Source organism: Oculina patagonica, chromosome 13 (assembly GCF_052425735.1).
Source record: "Oculina patagonica isolate OP01 chromosome 13, crgOcupat, whole genome shotgun sequence".
In the NCBI taxonomy this organism is placed as follows: domain Eukaryota; kingdom Metazoa; phylum Cnidaria; class Anthozoa; order Scleractinia; family Oculinidae; genus Oculina; species Oculina patagonica.
Genome location: NC_135770.1, coordinates 11,558,955 through 11,577,003, shown reverse-complemented (window position 1 = coordinate 11,577,003; position 18,049 = coordinate 11,558,955). Strand labels below are relative to the sequence as shown.

Sequence of the window (18,049 nt, the reverse complement as noted above, 5' to 3'; positions counted from 1 at the left end):
ATTATGAGTTGAATAATCACGAATTGGTATCAAAATAGCTTTTTCATTAAACTACAAATCATTAGTGACAAGGTTCTGGAACTTAATGCCACTGTTTTTAAACAATACTTAAGATACAAGGTGAAGAAGACGGACGACTACAGAAATTATGCACATAAGAAGTGAACCTCTTCAAAACCACAAGCTAACATCAGGAGATAACAAGGTATAAAATATAAAAATATAAAAGATATAAAATTTTTAGTCCTCTTTTCTTTTCCACTGCGGCAAGTTTCAAAGGAATATTTCTGTTTTTCTACGGGAAAGAAGATGTTTCCCACTGAGAAATTTTTCCATGGGAACATTAAGTTTTTCCCTGATCACAGCCCCCGCATGGCGGGCAATTATTTTGTTTTCACTCGTAAGAAGCAGCAGCACTTAAGTGTAGTCGCAAAATTAACTAGTTGTATAATTTTGATAGTAAGGTGTAATTTTATCAAAATTCTGGTCGGCATCAAAAACTGAAGAATGGAAAATGATATTTTAATTAATTGCAAGGAAATGTGTTTTCTTATAAAGTAACTGCTTAGGGGCATATGTAAATTATTTTGTAATATTTTGATTTAAAACGAGACTAAAAAATGAAATATGAGTTGAATAATGACGAATTGGTATCAAAATAGACTAATAAAAACTAAAACTACAAATAATTATTGATAACTTCGATGCAACCAATCAGCCACTCGAAGTGTCGTATCGTGACCAATAGAAAGGCCGTATTTCTGCATATTACACCTCACCCGTGGCTTTAATCGCGCAGTCTTCATTTTCAGTTGAGCTGTATGTTTCCCAGAGAAGACCAGGTAGGATCGGTTTGACACGAAATAAATTGTTAAATTAAATACAACGCTTACTGCTTCATTTTTTTGTTTGCAGGTTTTGATCGTTTGAGTAAAGAACGCTAAGAAGAAGAATCAAGGTAGGAAACAAGACTTCGCTAACTTTACCGGCTAATATCTAATGGTCATGATTGGAGCCTTTTTGCTTGTACTTTTGTCCTTTCATCAGTGTTTGGCGTATTAAGCGTGTTACGGATACTTTGTTGAAGTGAGCACAGTGTAATACTAGAACTCCGTATCTGAGGATGGGCGCACTATCAGTGTTAGTGAATGGCGGTCAAAGCGTCTCATTTACGTCTCATTTACGTTTCGTTTTAGCGTGCATGCAGTTCGCATATGTTATCTATTTTTTGTATAATCGCTTAAGATTTTAATTCTCGCTTATACAAAGACATTGTACCTTTTTATAAGCTTTTTTTAATTCTTAATCCTTTTTATCGGTGCTTGTATTTTTAATGATTGCGTGAAATAAAGTTATTGATTTATTATATAAAATTTTTTTATTATTAACATATTTCCTTGTTAGCACTAGCAAAATAACTAATCTAAAAACACAAAACAACTTTTTAAAGGCATGTTTCAGCATGAATCATGCCATCTTCAGTTTACTGAGAATTTGAAATCTAGGGCTATATATATATAACCAATCTACAAATACGACGCGACGGTGTTGATAATTTAAGCGCCGAGCAATTGAATGGAATTTCAAATTTTAATCACCGAAAGGATGTTTGGCGGTATTGCCGACTGGGTTCGGAAAATCATTGCTTTTTCAACTGAACAGCGCTTTGAAGGCGTATTCTAATCTTTAGCTTCTGCTTTCCAGCGGGCAAGATTCTCTTTGCAACACTTCGTTAAGGTTGCTATTTCTTTCACTGTCGCTTCGAATTTTTCGATCCGTCGGTAGCATTTCTTGCAGAGAACACGCAGCCCTACAGACAAACTGTTGTCCTCAACGGTGAAAAGTACCAAATTCGTTCACAATTTTTCAGTTTTTGTGAAGCATTATATGTAGTCAACGATTCGCCTGATGGTTTCTATTTTTCCAGGTTCTGCTAGATTTCTCTGTGTGGCCGAACATAACAAAAGACTGGATACAGGATGCGTTTTGTGTTCGTCATTCAACTTATCAGCTTGCTGCTGGTGTTCAAGCCGGACTTGAGCCTAAGCTGCGACCAAGCCGACTGGTCGGTCAGCCTCGACAGGACTGGCTGGTCTAAGTGCCCAAAAACTAACACGTACCTCAAGGGATTGTGGAGAAATGATCGAAAACCAGGAGATGAAAGAGTTGGGCGCATCGAATACGGAAGGTGCTGCCCAGCCAGTGAATCAGGTTATGTCAATCAGGCTGCAACCTGTTCAAATGCAAACTGGTTATATACATTGGATGGGTGAGTAGTAAATTAGTGAAGATCAGTAAAGGCGAAACAGAATTAATATCAATGAAGAACTTTGAAAAACACGAGAGTGCCTTTTTATGAAACGGCTTGTTTTTGGAATGACCATGAAGACAACACTAGTTATTCCTGATACTTAAGAAGTAACAGCAGGCAAGAAATAACCTTGAAATATAAACACACAGTTTTTAGTTAAAAAAGCATGTTTCGGTTGACCTGCATCCATATTCAGTTCCCATTAGAAGGCGACTTACATAGACTTTTATGCTTTTATAGAATAAGCAAATCTTTGCTGAAGTCCATTTTTACAGCTTGTCTCATTAGCATTCGACGATTATGTACGAATTGACTCCAAACGCTGAAAGAACTTGTGAACGTTGGTAATCGGTGAAAGTTTAAGCTCTTTGCGTGTAATATTGAAGGAGATATTTGCTTTGAAAAGCTTAAAAATTGCTTGGAGGCAAAAGCGCAACTAAGCCCATACTTTCGTTGTAGAATTTAAGTTTTTAAGCCTCCCAAAAACATTAATACATCGGGCTTAAATTTCTAAGTACTGTTATCTGTGTCATGTTCTTTCAATACGAAAAGCCCATATATTGTAAATGCATTTACGTTAACTCTGAATGGTGAAAAAAATGCCTTACAAAAGTATGTAGCTATGTTGTTGCTTCCGAATTTTTTCTACTGCCTCATTTCTGCAATCCGCTGTTCAAGGTCTAAAAAATGTTTTGCTGCAAAATGGTTATCCTCAAGGTATTATTACGTACAACGTGAACGATCTTTTGAACAGACACAAAAACAAGCCAGACAACCCTGTTCCGACAGTCCCCAAAAAGAATGTTATAACCCTATTACCTTACTTAGGTCTCCACAGCAACCAAATCACGAAAATTCTGAAATCTAGTGTTTACAACTTCTACTCTTTCGTCAGCCAGCCTCATGATCAATTATTTAGAACTCATTTTGGGGGGGGGGGGGGGGGGGGGGGTGGGGGGGAAAAAAAAAAAAAAAAAAAAAAAAAAACCAAAAAAAAAAAAAAAAAAAAAAAAAAAAAAAAAAAAAATTTTTTTTTTTTTTTTGGGGGGGGGGAAAAAAAAAAAAAAAGAGGGGGGGGGGGGAAAAAAAATTATAAAAAAAGGGGGCCAAAAAATAAAAAAAAAAAAAATATAAAAACCCACCACCCCCCCTACCCCATAAAAAATGAACGGTCCCTTATGACATCCCCCCCATCAAATCCTTCTTTCCATGAAAGGAGCGTCTGAACCGTTCTCAATTGGCTAAAGTTATCTACAAAGATGGTTGCTGGGGCAGCAATTAGTTTTGCATAGGCAAAACAAAACGCAGACTTCCTGACAGAAAAACTGAACATTTCAAGGCCCTCACTAAAAGTAGTTTATAAAAATTTGTAACAGTTACTTTTGAAAATGTCTTTTGCTTAGCATACGAAACGTCAAGTAAAGTGCATTATTTTACCATGATTGTCACCATTTTTTGTCCATAAATACCACCAGAGCATAACATTAGAACTGTCTCGGTGTAGATGTTTGTTTGACTATATTTTCTACCTTTTTTCCAGATTCAATGTCTGGGCGCTATGCCCTACCGGTTATTACTTAAACGGCCTCAGAATGGGCGCTGGACCACCCGGATACCTGTTGCACATTGACGAGGGACAATGTTGCCATCCACAGGGTCACCCCAATAGTTATGAAGACTGTTACGACGAAGATGTTACCATTTCTTTCGACAACAGGGGTTGGAGTGAATGCAAACGGGCAGGCTATTACATGACAGGCATCTACAAAAGCAGCTGCAATAATATTTACTGTATTGAAAAATTCAAGTGCTGTAAGATGGAGGAAGGTACTTTTATTTTCTTTGATTTCACCTTGAATCAGAGATTAAATGTTGACTAAGATTTCACAGAAAACACTTTACTTCACAACAAATCTTCTCCAGTATTGCTGTGTTTCTTAACTCGATGTTTAAGCTAACGAGCGCAGCAAACTTTGATTTCGAAACAGAATGTGATATTTCCAGTTAAGCGTGATTCCCAGTTCACAGATCGAAACGTTTTCTTTTTCAGCTGCTGTTGATGGCGGATGGAGCGACTTTGGAGACTGGGGAGAATGCAGTACTACTTGTGGAGATGGACAGCAAGAGCGCTCGCGCACCTGCACCAATCCCCCTCCGTCTGGTGGTGGGGCGCAATGTTCAGGACCCAACACAGAAACACAGGCATGTAACAATGGCCCATGTGCTGGTAAGTGACTAATGGTAATTCAGTAAAAACCGTGAGTAGAACCTAACTTTTTCAGGCCCGGTTCTTGACAGGCTCAGGTTCTTGTCTTTTTTCTTTACATGATGCTTATGAACTCGGCCAATTCGATTACTACAATAAGTTCCTTGTAATGAAGCACTAATCATTTCTTGACATAATCACATTGCTGTCAAACTTATCGCAAAATAAACATTTTTAAAAAAAAAAGAACCTGTTTCTAAATGGGCTAAATGGTAAATGGGGTCTATTTGCAAATTTTGCCTAACAGTTCTTAAATGTTGGGTTCTTACTCGCGTGTTTTTACTGCATAAGAAACGCCAATGATCTTGGTGAAAATGTCGTTAGCACATTAAAGATGACATTTTTCTGCCTTTTTTAACCTTTTACTTGTAGTGGATGGTGGCTTTAGCGACTTTGGAGACTGGAGCGAGTGTAGTGTGACGTGTGGAGGCGGTATTAGGGAGCGTAGAAGGACCTGTACCAATCCTTCTCCTTCAAATGGTGGCGCGTGTTGTGTTGGGGACAACGTGGAGGCGGAACGCTGCAACATCGAACCCTGTGAAGAGGAAAAAGGTATGTAACTACATATTTAAGCGCTTTATTATCACTTTTTCATAGATAGTAGGCCTTTCCCGATTGCGCTGAGCAGTTTTTGACCACTTCTTTTTTACTTTGGAACAACATATTTTGTATTTTGAGCACACCTGAGCTCTCTTTCACATGTGGGGCACCATTTGAGCAACATTTTACGTTATTTTAGAGCCAATTTCGAGCAAAAAATTTTTTCGGAGAAACTTGTTTTAGCCAAGACTATCGATGTTTAACGGCGTTTTCGTGATTATGCAATGCAAATTGTTGGTCGCAAATTGTACAAAGTCTGTTTTTCCTTAAAAGCGAGCAAACAAAATTTTCTGATTGGCTGATGTTCTCACAGAAGTCTTAATTGAAAAATAGATTGTAAGATACATTTTGTTAATACTTCAAGAAAAAAGTGCATATTAGCGAAAAACTTGGCGGAAATGTTTCAATTTTTGAGCAAAATTTTGAGCACTTTTTTATATTTTGAGCACTATTTGGGATTTTTTCGCTTATTTATAGCATAAAGATAAATTTTTACTCAACGTAAAAAATTGACAGGAGTCACGTGTGGCGCAAATTCTCTAGTCATGACTCAGGCGATATTCTTAATTCAATATATCAGTCATCTGAAAGCCGCGCTATTATAAAGGGGATGAAAATGAAAAGCACTTTTTAAATAAAAGTTAAACAATAGGCAGATAATTGCATTTTTTTTTTCAAAGCTTTTTTTCCTTATGTTGAATTGACGACCTTATAACAACATACAGTGATGTTCTTTACTCCAAAACACCACTTTACATCGTGTTATAAATTCATTATTGGGCTGGTTAATTGCTTATTTGATAATTGAATAGTTGTCTTGTTGAATGATTGAAAAATTATCATTTCAGTTAATGGTGGATGGAGTAACTGGTCGGAGTTCAGCGAGTGTAAAAGCAAGAAGAGTTGTGGTAAAGGGAGCAAAACTCGTACGCGTACTTGTACCAACCCACCCCCCTCAGGAGGCGGAAAGGACTGTAAGGGAAAATCCAAACAGCGCAAGAAATGCAAAGTACCATGTTACTAGGTAAGGAGGATTATCAATTTGGAACTTACTGGCTTTATTAATATATACCCTAAATTTCGAAAGAGAACGGACGTCGTTTCCTTCAGACTGAACCAATCTTTGTTGTCGCTGCAACGAACGTGAGGGTCGATAGGGAAGGGGATACGGAAGGGAGTCAGAGCCATTTAAAATTTTCAAACTGTAAAGGTGGCTCTGAGCTTTTGAGCCATGGCAACCTATTATGTCAAGAAAATTACCACACCGTGTTGATCACTGATCTGAGCATTCGTTTGGTACCATTAGTAAACAGTAGTAATGACCTATCAAAGTATAAGGGATGAACAGTGATGGAAACTGTTTCCAGCCACATAAGTAGCTTACAACCCGCGCTTGAAAAGTTGTTCCTGAAAAGTATTAATACAACCAGAACTTTGTTCATAAGACAACGGCCGATATAAAACTCGTGATTTTTTCCTAGTTATCAAAACTCGAACTTATAATACCCAACTAGGGAGCTGCTTGTAATTTATGTAGTAATACAATTAACAACCGGATTCTTATTTTATTTCTTTCCTTTCTTCTTTTTTCTTCCTTCCTTCCTTCCTTCCTTCCTTCCTTCCTTCCTTCCTTCCTTCCTTCCTTCCTTCATTGCTTCATTGCTTGCTTGCTTCCTTCCTTCCTTTCTTTCCTTCCTTCCTTCCTTCCTTCCTTCCTTTCTTCCTTTCTTTCTTTCTTTCTTTCTTTCTTTCTTTCTTCCTTCCTTCATTGCTTCCTTCCTTCCTTCCTTTCTTTCTTTCTTTCTTTCTTTCTTTCTTACGGTTTTGTGTCCAACTGATTTGGTATACTGAACAATTTTCGTGAAAAACACAATCATTAAGTATAACATAAATCCAATGCAACTATACATAACTATTCTTGCAGATTAACAAGGCGTCGGCCGACTGGAAACAAACAAATGGGGATAACTATCTATAACATAAAATGGGCGCTGGGTGTCTGCAGCCTGGGAGAAACATAGAGAAGAATCATTTGGCGGGAAAATGTATAACTAAGGGCATATCCTTTTATGGATATTAAAGCTCGTATACCCGTAATGAATTGAGATTATTGGTGCATTTGCTTGTTGGAGTGGGAAATAATAAAGTAATATGAAATAACGAAGTTCGTTATACTGATTTTTTGCATTCGTACATTGATGAATAATCTTACCAACGAAAAGTAAACTGTAAGACGGCAGTTCTTTCTTTTCAAAGGATCGTGACCTATAAGAGTCTTATGACACAAGGCACAAGGTCAGCCAAGTCTTCTGGGACACTGAGTTCAGAAGCTCAGAACAGACTATTCTGCCCTCAGTTCATGTAGTGAGACAATAGCGAGACGCCTGATGAGATGACATATTATACCACGTTTAATGAAATTTTCTACCTCGGATATTGCATTTCTAGCTTTCTGATTGGTTCACTGAATCCCGGTTATCAGCTAGTATACCTATGTTTGACCTTATTTTGAGAAATGACCGCGGAAAATGGCGTTCAGCTTAAAATTGTTCTGCGGGAAGCGAACGTTCCATCAAAATGATGGCTGAAAACAGCACCTTTGGCGAGCTTTATATACAATAAATAATCGGCTGTGCCTTCCCTAAAACCACATAAAAACCACAAAAATGCCATAGTTTACTCAACTGCTCAAAACAAAAGGATTGATGCGAAAAGATTAAGTACAAATACTAGTAAATGTACAACAATAGTGGCTGATTGAACAAGAAATGCCCCAAATAATTTAGGGGAAGATCGGAAGACTGGTACAATTTCGTTAAGCATTTGACGTGAAATTAGGCTCGGCACTTCGGTAAAGCTTCTTATCTTTCAATCTTGGTCTTTTGCTTTTATACTTTAATTAACTTGATCGACCCTGAGCACCACTGCCTTAGATTAAAGCTTATTTTCACTCCGGATGCAGCAAAACTAGCCAGCTTGAAGACTGAAACGTACAGTTTGGGTCTTTTTGGAAATTCGCCATCCTGTGAATTTATCCTAAATTTCAATCAGGAACAAACGAATCAAATAAATAAAGTGCTACATGAGCCACCGAAAATGACGATTTTGGGCCCCTGTGCTGAAATACCACCACGTAGATTAAAGCTTATTTTGGCTCCGGATCCAGCAAAACTAGCCAGTTTAAAGCTTGAAATGTACAGTTTGGGTCCGTTTGGAAATTCGCCATCACGTTGACTCATCCTAATGTTCACTCAAGGTCCAAAAGAAACGGAAAAGAAAGAGCTGCATGAGCCACTTGAAATAACGATTTTGGGCCCTTGTGTTTAAATACCACCACGTAGATTAAAGCTTATTTTTACTGCGGATCCAGCAAAGCTGGCCAGTTTGAAGCTTGAAATGAACAGTTTGGGTCTGTTTGGAAATCCGTCATCACGTGTATTCATCCTTATTCACCCTCCATGTCCAAAAGAAAAGAAAAGAAAGGGATATATGAGCCACTAAAAAAGACGATTTGCGTGTTTGTGTTGAAATACCACCGCGTAGATTAAAGCTTATTTTTACTCTAGATCCAGCAAAACTGCCCAGTTTGAAGCTTGAAATGTACTGTTTGGGTCGTTTTGGAAATCCGCCATCACGTGGATTCATCCTTATTTTCCCTCCAGGCCCAAAAGAATCGAAAAGAAAGTTCTACATGAGCCACTGAAAATGACGATTTTGCGTGTTTGTGTTGAAATACCACCACGTAGATTAAAGCTTATGTTTACTCCAGGTACAGCAAAACTGGCCAGTTTGAAGGCTGAAAAGTACAGTTTGTGTCTTTTTGGAAATCCTTCATCACGTGAATTCATCCTAAATTTCAATTCAGGAAAAAACGAATCAAATAAATAAAGTGCTACATGAGCCACTGAAAATGACGATTTTGGGCCCTTGTGTTGAAATACCACAAGGTAGATTGAAGTTTATTTTGGTTCCGGATCCAGAAAAACTGGCCAGTTTGAAGCTTGAAATGTACAGTTTGGGTCATATTGGAAATCCCCCATCACGTGGATTCATCCTAATTTTTACTACAGGTCCAAAAGAATCGGAAAAGAAAATGCCACATGAGCCACGGAAGAAGACGATTTTGGGTGTTTGTGTTGAAATACTACCGCGTAGATTTGGAAATCTTTCATCACGTGGATCCATCCTAATTATCACTCCAGCTCCAAAAGAAAGTGCTACATGAGCAACTCAAATTGACGATTTTAGGGCCCTTGTGTTAAAATACCACATAGATTAAAAAAACTTATTTGTATTCAGGGTAGGGCAAAACCGGCCAGTTTGAAGCCTGAAATGTACAGTTTGGGACTTGTTGTAAATATGGATCACGTGGATTCATCCTATGTTTCACTCTAGGTCCAACAGAATTGAAAAAGAAAGTGCTACATGAGCCACTAAAAATGATGATTTTGAGACCTTTTGTTAAAAACCAACAAAAAGAGTAAAGCTGATTTTCACTCCAGATCCTGCACAAAAGGGCCAGTTTGAAGCCTGAACTGTTAAAATGTACAGTTTGGGTCGTTTTTGAAATCCGCCATCACGTCGATTCATTCTAATTTTCACTCCAGGTCCAAAAGAATCGATAGAGAAAGTGCTACACGAGCCACTGAAAATGACTATTTTGGGCCCTTGCCTTGAAATACCACGTAGATTGAGGCTAATTTTTACTCCAGAAAAGATGGGCAGTTTGAAGCTTGAAATGTACAGTTTAGGACTTTTTGAAAATCCGCCATCACGTGGATTCATCCTAAGTTTCAATTCAGGAACAAAAGAATGAAATAAATAAAGTGTTACATGAGCCACTGAAAATGACGATTTTGGGGCCTTGTGTTGAAATAGCACTTTGTAGTTTACGCTTATATCACTCCACATCCAGCAAATCCGGCAAGTTTGAGAATTGAAATGATGTGATTCACCCTTATTTTAAGCCCAGGCCAAAAAGCATTGAGGAAGTGCTACATGAGCCACTGAAAATGACGATTTTGAGCCCTTTTGTTGAAATACCACCTCGTATATTAAAGCATATTTTTACTCCTGATCAAGCAAAACTGGCCAGTTTGAAGGCTGAAATGTACAGTTTGGGTCGTTTTGGAAACCCGCCATCACGTGGATTCGTCCTAATTTTAACTTCAGGTCTAAAAGATTCGAAAAAAGTGCCACATGAACCACTAAAAATGACGATTTTGGGCCCTTTAGTTGAAATACCACCACATAGATTAAAGTTTATATTTACTCCGGATCCAGCATAAAAGGGCCAGTTAAAAGGGCCAGGACCGGCTACTTTGTAGACGTAATTGGACTACATGCTGTCCAATTTGGAAATAATTTGATGAAAAAAAAAGTGTCCGAAGAGCTTTACAACTTCTTGAATCTGACATACTCCTTTCCACTATTTCGTTCATACCTCATGGCCGTCTTTTCTTTTCGAATTTCAGCATAAACGACGAAGAATTGCATCTAGCTCGTGGCGATAAATATCTGACAGATTTCTTGCTTCGCTTCGCTGCACTTACGTTCACCCAAGTTTTGTACTATTAGAGGTGTTTTGCTCTTAGTTTTTGCTTCTTAGTGTAGCTAGCTCCTCTTCTGACAACGTAGAAATTTCTCTTTGTTGTTACTATTGCTGAAAAGCTCAAAAGGAATGGAAAAACGTAGCAAACTTGCCTTAAAAATCCCGCCATTGTCGACTAACAATGCGACAAGTTTCCCGGGCTGACGCTATGCTTAATGCTAATTCGTTTTTACTTCGATTTGATTGGCTGAGACAAAACTGTCCAATTTTTCTTAAATTGGACAGTTTGTGCATTTTACCTGAAAGTCCTAATTGAAACTATCCAAATTTAATCCCAAATTGGACAGTTCTCAGAAATGAAGGAAAAATAGCTGCGCTGACAATGTAGGATTTACTGACAGCTATATAATTAGAGACTTAAAATATGCAGTTTGTGTCTCTTTGGAAATCCGCCATAAAGTGGATTCATCCTAATTTTTACTCCAGGTCCAAAAGAATCGAATAAGAATGTTCTATATGAACCAGTGAAAATAACGATTTTTGGCCCTTGCGTTGAAATACATATAATTCTTCGTGACTGATCTACACTAATACAAAGGACAACGGAAACTATAAACAGATAAATGACTTTATTGTTTGCCGGAAAAAGCCAAGCCGCAGCAAGGGGGGAGTGAAACCGAAGGCCTACCCCTTGATGCGGCTCGCGGGTGGGTGGGTGGGGATAACAAAAATACAAAGACGGCTCTGCTAGCTAAGAAAGACTGATTCGAATAAAAATATATCGTGGGCTTTAAAGGCAAGCCCATGTCACGCACTGACAATGATTGACACTCGCTACTACGTATTATACAACCATTGGCCAGAGTCCAATACTTAACATAATTCTTCGTGACTGATCTACACTAATACAAAGGACAACGGAAACTATAAACAGATAAATGACTTTATTGTTTGCCGGAAAAAGCCAAGCCGCAGCAAGCGGGGAGTGAAACCGAAGGCCTACCCCTTGATGCGGCTCGCCCAAACCGCCAGACAGATAAAATCCGAAAACGCAAGTTGGGGAAAAAGGGAAGGGAAAAAATATAAAAATAATGATATTAAAAATTAAGAAGAGTCAATGTTTCGGGCAATCAGTTTCGCCACCGAGAGCCTCCGCTCAAGTGGTTGTGCGATATAAAGCAAAACTGCATCCGAAGACCAGTCCATTTGGAGACTGATAAGTTCCACAGGAGCACCGCAATGGAAGGCGTAGGTAGCTCCACCACGGCGAAAACTGTGGCCTGAGAATTTGTTCGCTGGAAAACCTGCGTGACTGAGAACCTTGCGCAATTTATTGGTGAAGGCTGAGTGCGTAATGGGAGTGACGTGACCATTTCTGGAATGCAAGAATGCAGGCGAAGTGTGGGTGACCGGGAATTCTAAAATATGACGTTCGTATGCTTGCACGGGGCAAAGAGGGTGACCCTTTGAGAGCCGCAAAACGGGAATGAGTAACTGACGCTCTCGAATTTGAATAGTTTTTGACCAACGAACGCAGATAACAAAAATACAAAGACGGCTCTGCTAGCTAAGAAAGACTGATTCGAATAAAAATATATCGTGGGCTTTAAAGGCAAGCCCATGTCACGCACTGACAATGATTGACACTCGCTACTACGTATTATACAACCATTGGCCAGAGTCCAATACTTAACATCACAACGGAGATTCAATGCAATTTTTTACTCCAGATCCAGCCAAACTGGCCAGTTGGCGATTTAAAATGTACAGTTTGGGTCTTTATGGAAATCCGCCATCACGTCGATTTATCCTAATTTACAATCCTGGTCCAAAAGAATCAAATATGAAACTCTTACTTGAGCCACTGAAAATGACAATTTGGCCGTTCTGTTTAATTGAAACAAAGATGGTGTAACCCCTTTTATACGACGAAATGAAAACCGGAACTTGGCAACTTGCTGGAGCAAAATTGAATTGAAAGTTGCAAGTTATGACGAGCAAATTGTTAGTCAATATTGGAACATCGCGCCGCAACATTGCAGAGTTCCCATCAAAAGAACATTAAGTTTAACTGTAAGTAAAACATTTAGGCAGCGTCTATTGTTTTGAATTCTATTCTTTTATACTTTTATACGTAGTAAGCGCGATAGGTAGGTAGTTAGCTGATATTAATTTTATCTAGACTCGATACATGTATACCTCCAAAATACTTGATTTGTTATTTCTGAAAGCGAGGAAGGGTAATTGTACTCGTTTATAGAGGTCCAAATCAAAAGGCGTTCCATGTAGAAATGTAGGACTATTGGTAAATTTTGAACAATCAAAATTGCAGTGAAACAAAACAGTAACCTCCTTTTTGTTGAGGTATTCCAGAAAAAAAAAAAAAAACTCCCAACCAGTTGGTTTGGTGTCTAAATATTTCTTACTACAAAGTGCTCTTTGAGTATTATTGCCGTATGCTTGACTCTGTCCTTTCATTTCTACAATAAAAGATTATTTTTTAATGAATGAACTTTTAGGGTGTAGAGATAAAGGAAGCCCGGTATAAAAAATTTAGTATAGCGAATGACTTCATTACTTGTATTTTTCAAGGAATGTCAATCCTCTCCAACTCCAGCATTTTAAAGATTCTCTTAGAGATTTCTCAATGGTTTCGAAATTCGTTTTCCAGACCAGCGAATAATTTCGCACTTATGTCCAGGATTGAACGCAGGTATTGTTTAATGAGTACTTCATGTTTGACTGTGTTATTTGACATTTCCATATTACTTCATATTTGACATAATTTGGTGTGTTTTGGTGAATTTTTTTTAATAAGGACACTTTGTGATGCCTGTCATGAGGAACGTGGATCTCATTAGCGTTCAATCCTGGACATATCTGTAATTTCGAGTTAAGTGGACGCCTAGAATTTTGGTAACCTTGCTAATCTCCTTTTCACCTAGATTCGAGCTTTTTATTTCCATGTTACCAAGCAAAAGAATTTCTGTTTTATCTTGATTTATGCACAAGCCAGATCAGAGTAAATGGTTTAAAATAAGAAGAGGCGTGATTGGTTATCACGAACTGAAATGACGCCATGCCATCTGCAAATATAACTTGTTTCATTTCGTTTCCAAAATAGACTTGATAAAAACATATTGTTCAACTTTTTCTGTAAAATTTCTGATTTTGCTCGCTATTTTGTGACACTTGTCCTTAAGTTTGTTGTCGCCATCCGCAAGCAGCCCGCTGGTTTGTTCTGAACCAATAAACCAGAGAAATGCATGCCGTACACAAAATATTTTCTAAAATGATGTTAAGGGTTGTCTTGACTAAAATATGTACGAAAAATGTCAGAAAATAATCATTTTTAAAACAAACTTTATTGGAGTACAACAGCATTTTTGCTTTTAAGCTAATGAGTTACTTATTTACTTACTTACTTACTTACTTAATTGATGCGAAATTATAGCCATGTAGCGATGTAGCTGTGTTTCGTTAATAGTCAGTTCCAGTTAATGTTTACTATTTTATTCTCTTTAATAATTTTTGTTTATTCTGTTGATACGATATCAAGTCCCTCATCTCATAATGTAAGTTTCTGAAAGAACAACCTTAACCTTCTTAGTTCGTTTATGAATGGCGTATATCGATAATTCACATCATGTCAATATGGCAAACAATTGTGTGGATATCAGCGGAAAGTCAGTGACTCTCGGCACGATTAATGGTCGTAGGCCAATAAAAGTTTCTCCAATAGTAAATTTAAAGAATTCACGTGAATATCCAGCTTAACATTGCCCATACGCCTCTATGAAGTCGACCCTACATTATACAAGACGTTCAGAATAAATCCTCTTCTCTAATAATTAATATAGCATTGTCATAATTTGTAGGATACATTTTTTAAAAATTTGTACAATTTTTACTTAGCTTAAAATGTAAAAATGTTTAAAACAGATCTAAAAATATAAAACGATACTCTAAATTTTCGATCGCCTTCTGCGGTCTTCTTCAGAGAATGATTAGCGTTCTTGACAGAATATTCGGTTTCATTCACGAGGTGCTTTAGAAGGGAGGCCAGATACTTTGATAGTTCGTAGGTCGGCGCGCCAATACAGCTGTTTATGGGCCTCAATGGTATTCGCCACCAGGTATCGGGATGTGCCATGGGATCGACAGTCAGTGCGGTGATCGCAGAGCTTGTAATGCAAGAAGTTGAAGAGAAAGCGTTAGAAACTTCGCCCGTTAAACCAAAGTGGTGGCGCCGCTATGTCGATGATTCGAATGCGTGCATTAAGAGAGACGGTGTTGAAGCTTTTCACAGCAACTTAAACTCGATAAACGCCAACATTCAGTTTACAGTGGAGATGCCTACAACAACTATGGGCAAGAACAGCATAGCCTTCCTGGACAGCAACAACACCGTTAATGAGGATGGTAGGATCGAGGTGGGTGTATACCGCAAGACCACACATACGAGCAAGTATTTAGACTTCCATTCACACAGCCCAGCACAAAGCAAGAGAGCCGTCGTTAAGACTCTAATGGACCGAGCTAAGTGCATTCCATCAACAACTGCGCAAAGACAAAACGAGAAACAACGCGTTATTAATGACTTAAAAGCTAACGGTTATCCCGAGAGCTTCATCAAGTCAGCTGGCGAATCAATTAAGACAAACACGCAACCAAGAACCCAGGAGAATCCGAAGGCATACACGTCCATTCCGTATGTGAAAGGAGTGTCGGAGCGCTTTCGACGGGTTTTGAGCCGCGAAAACATCAAGACAGCGTTTAAACCAGTACGAACATTAGGAAATATCTTCAAAAAGCCCAAGGACCGACCGATTAAAGAGCAGTTGAAAGGAATCGTACACAAAGTGTCTTGCAGGACATGCTCATTTGCATACGTTGAGGAAAGCAAAAGAAACTGTAAATCGCGAGGGGCCGAACACAAACCCGGAACAAACGGAAACATCAACTCCGCGATTAAACATCATGCAGAAATCGGCCACGACATACATCCAAGTTACGCCGAAATTCTTGAAACAGGTGTAAGCAGCAAGAACAAAAGACTGTTTCTGGAATCTTTACATTCTTTCCTCGACAAGAACACTATAAACGAAAGAGCGCCCTTCCCCCGCCCTTCCCAAGGGTTTACGCATCGCTAGTTGCTCCCCAGGGGGGAAACGAACAATAACGTCGATGCAACTTATTAGAATTCTGCGAGCCTTGCAAAATATCAATCATTCTCTAAAGAAGACCGCAGAAGGCGATCGAAAATTTAGGGTATCGTTTTATATTTTTAGATCTGTTTTAAACATTTTTACATTTTAAGCTATGACCACAGATCGCTCCAGCAGTTTTAATTTTTACTTATTTATCTATAATTCCTTTATTTTTATATTTCCTTAATGTTGTGTCCCCAATTAGCAGTAATGCTAAATAACCCCAGTCACTTTCATAAAGGTTTTGGTGTTGTTGTTGTTGTCAGGCTGACCAGAAAGAAATATCTTCTGACAAAGAATAGAGAAAGAGAGAGAGAGAGAGAACATACCGAACCGAGTTATTCAAGTCTTCTTGAGTTATCTAAGCCCTTGAGGTTTCCCCCGCAAGATAGAATGTTCCATGAAATCTTTTAGCAGGGTTAATCTTCTAGTAAAATGTTTAACAACCCTGTATTACAGCTATGAATGTTGTTCGAGTCTGAATTTAAATTCCTTTACACAGTTTTAAGAGAAATGGAAACGCCCTGGTGGCTGTCTATAATTAAATTACCTCAAAGGTAATAATGCCTATTTTTGGGAATCCACGAGCATTCTCTCTGTCGCTTTCTCTTTACTCCAAATGATTAATCACATTCGAGTTTCTGCATTACTCACCCCATTCTGAGCAAGAAACCTTGGGGTGATTGTTTTCTTTACAAAGGCGCGAAAATCCTTCATCTGTACCAAGTATATCATTACGTTTACAACACTGTTTGAATATGCTATTATCGCACTTGCACAACGAATGACATAATCAGTCTCAAAATCGAGAGTTATTTGAGTTACCATGTTGTAGATTAGCTGAGCAAAGTAAAAAATGTATGGAAGAATAAAAGCAAATGTAAGGCTAACAGCGATGTACGTACTGCGAATGGCAGCTGCTCTACGCATCATCTTAATAGCGTTGTCTCGCTGAACGTCGACAGCCCTGCTTCTCAGCCTGGTCCATAAAGTTATGATAAGCGAGATATTAACTTTTATTATAATACAACAAGGTATAATGTAATGAATAATTGTATAACTTAAGAAAATAATTCTAAAAGGAAGATACTGGTTATCGTACTTGCAATGCACGGTGTAATGTGTATCGTTTAAATCGTATCTTATTCCTTTGAACGTTGCGGCTGGAAATAACACAACAAAAAACCCTGCTAACCATGCAAATATCACTATCTTTTTCACAGTGGAATGTCTAAATGTACGTGGAACGTCGCGAGTTGACAGATACCTCTCAATGCTAATAAATAACAAGTTGTTTAAAGTAACAGAAGGAAACACAATATTTAAATAACGAACTATTTTACAACCCCAACCAGTATTAAATATATCAAAATACATCTGACAACACAATGGTGGAAGTGAAACTACATCACTGAGAACATCAGAAACAGCTAGACTTTTGATGTAAACATAAAAGTTCTTTTGGAAGGCAGTGGTGTTCAATAAATGATTAGTTTTTCTTTTCTCTGATTTTAAAAAGTAGAGTACAAAAATGTTTCCCACGAATCCTACTATGCCCACTGATGCCAGCAATGAAAACAAGGCAAGTCTGGTGGAAGACTGAAGTGGTAAGTAGACGTAGACTTTGCTTGTCAGTTCTGTTCCATTTACAGCTATTGATAAGATTTTGGCGGGGATTACGGAAGACTGATTCATTCCATGGGTATGGCTCATCTAACAAGCTACAAGACAAACAGTAATATTTGTGTAAGCACATGTGGTATCGAATTTGGTTGCAAATTTTTTTCAATTTCTCCCGGTTTATGTCACCTTAGGAATCCGGCTTCCTGTTCCCTCTTCTCCTGCCTCCCGCCCCTTTTCCCCCGGGCTCCCGCCCTTCTGTCCCCCGTCACAAGAAAAAGCGATTTCCTTCGTTATCTAATTCATGTCTTATGAGAATGGAGACAAATTCTGATGTGTTTGCCACGAGGGGACGTATAAACGCTGTCCTTTATGTAATAATGATGAAGCCAGTAAATGTTTTGCATTGAACCCTTTGTAAGTACAAAAGAAGAAATTTGATGTATGTAAACTGCCGAGAAACAACGAATATGAAAGCACTTTTTGCACAA

The 18,049-nt window shown here is 38.3% G+C and overlaps 2 protein-coding genes across 3 annotated transcripts; one reads left to right on the top strand and one right to left on the bottom strand.

The window, feature by feature from the left end:
• The first annotated feature begins 121 nt into the window (after window positions 1-121).
• Window positions 122-7,341, top strand: LOC144636160 (coadhesin-like). 2 transcript variants are annotated; one of them, XM_078495315.1, is made up of 8 exons: window positions 122-205; window positions 916-958; window positions 1,928-2,269; window positions 3,852-4,138; window positions 4,362-4,538; window positions 4,950-5,129; window positions 6,026-6,201; window positions 7,102-7,341. In XM_078495315.1, the coding sequence occupies exons 3-7, from the start codon at window positions 1,980-1,982 to the stop codon at window positions 6,199-6,201; spliced, it is 1,110 nt and encodes a 369-aa protein (XP_078351441.1). In that variant the 5' UTR covers window positions 122-205; window positions 916-958; window positions 1,928-1,979; the 3' UTR covers window positions 7,102-7,341. The 2 variants fall into 2 exon arrangements, with proteins under 2 accessions (XP_078351441.1, XP_078351440.1); XM_078495314.1 differs by lacking the exon at window positions 122-205 and adding an exon at window positions 738-842.
• A 9,224-nt stretch (window positions 7,342-16,565) lies between these two features.
• On the bottom strand, window positions 16,566-17,633 carry LOC144636938 (trace amine-associated receptor 7e-like). The gene has a single exon (XM_078496134.1). It carries the CDS (start codon window positions 17,631-17,633, stop codon window positions 16,566-16,568), a length of 1,068 nt encoding a protein of 355 aa, XP_078352260.1.
• Window positions 17,634-18,049: the final 416 nt, after the last annotated feature.

Bases quoted from the DNA above. Each gene is read 5' to 3' on its own strand.
- LOC144636160 (XM_078495315.1), top strand. From the start codon at position 1,980: ATGCGTTTTGTGTTCGTCATTCAACTTATCAGCTTGCTGCTGGTGTTC. The intron at 4,139-4,361 runs GTACTTTTATTT...TTTCTTTTTCAG, and splicing joins GTGCTGTAAGATGGAGGAAG to CTGCTGTTGATGGCGGATGG. The intron at 4,539-4,949 runs GTAAGTGACTAA...TTTTACTTGTAG, and splicing joins TAACAATGGCCCATGTGCTG to TGGATGGTGGCTTTAGCGAC.
- LOC144636938 (XM_078496134.1), bottom strand. From the start codon at position 17,633: ATGAATCAGTCTTCCGTAATCCCCGCCAAAATCTTATCAATAGCTGTA.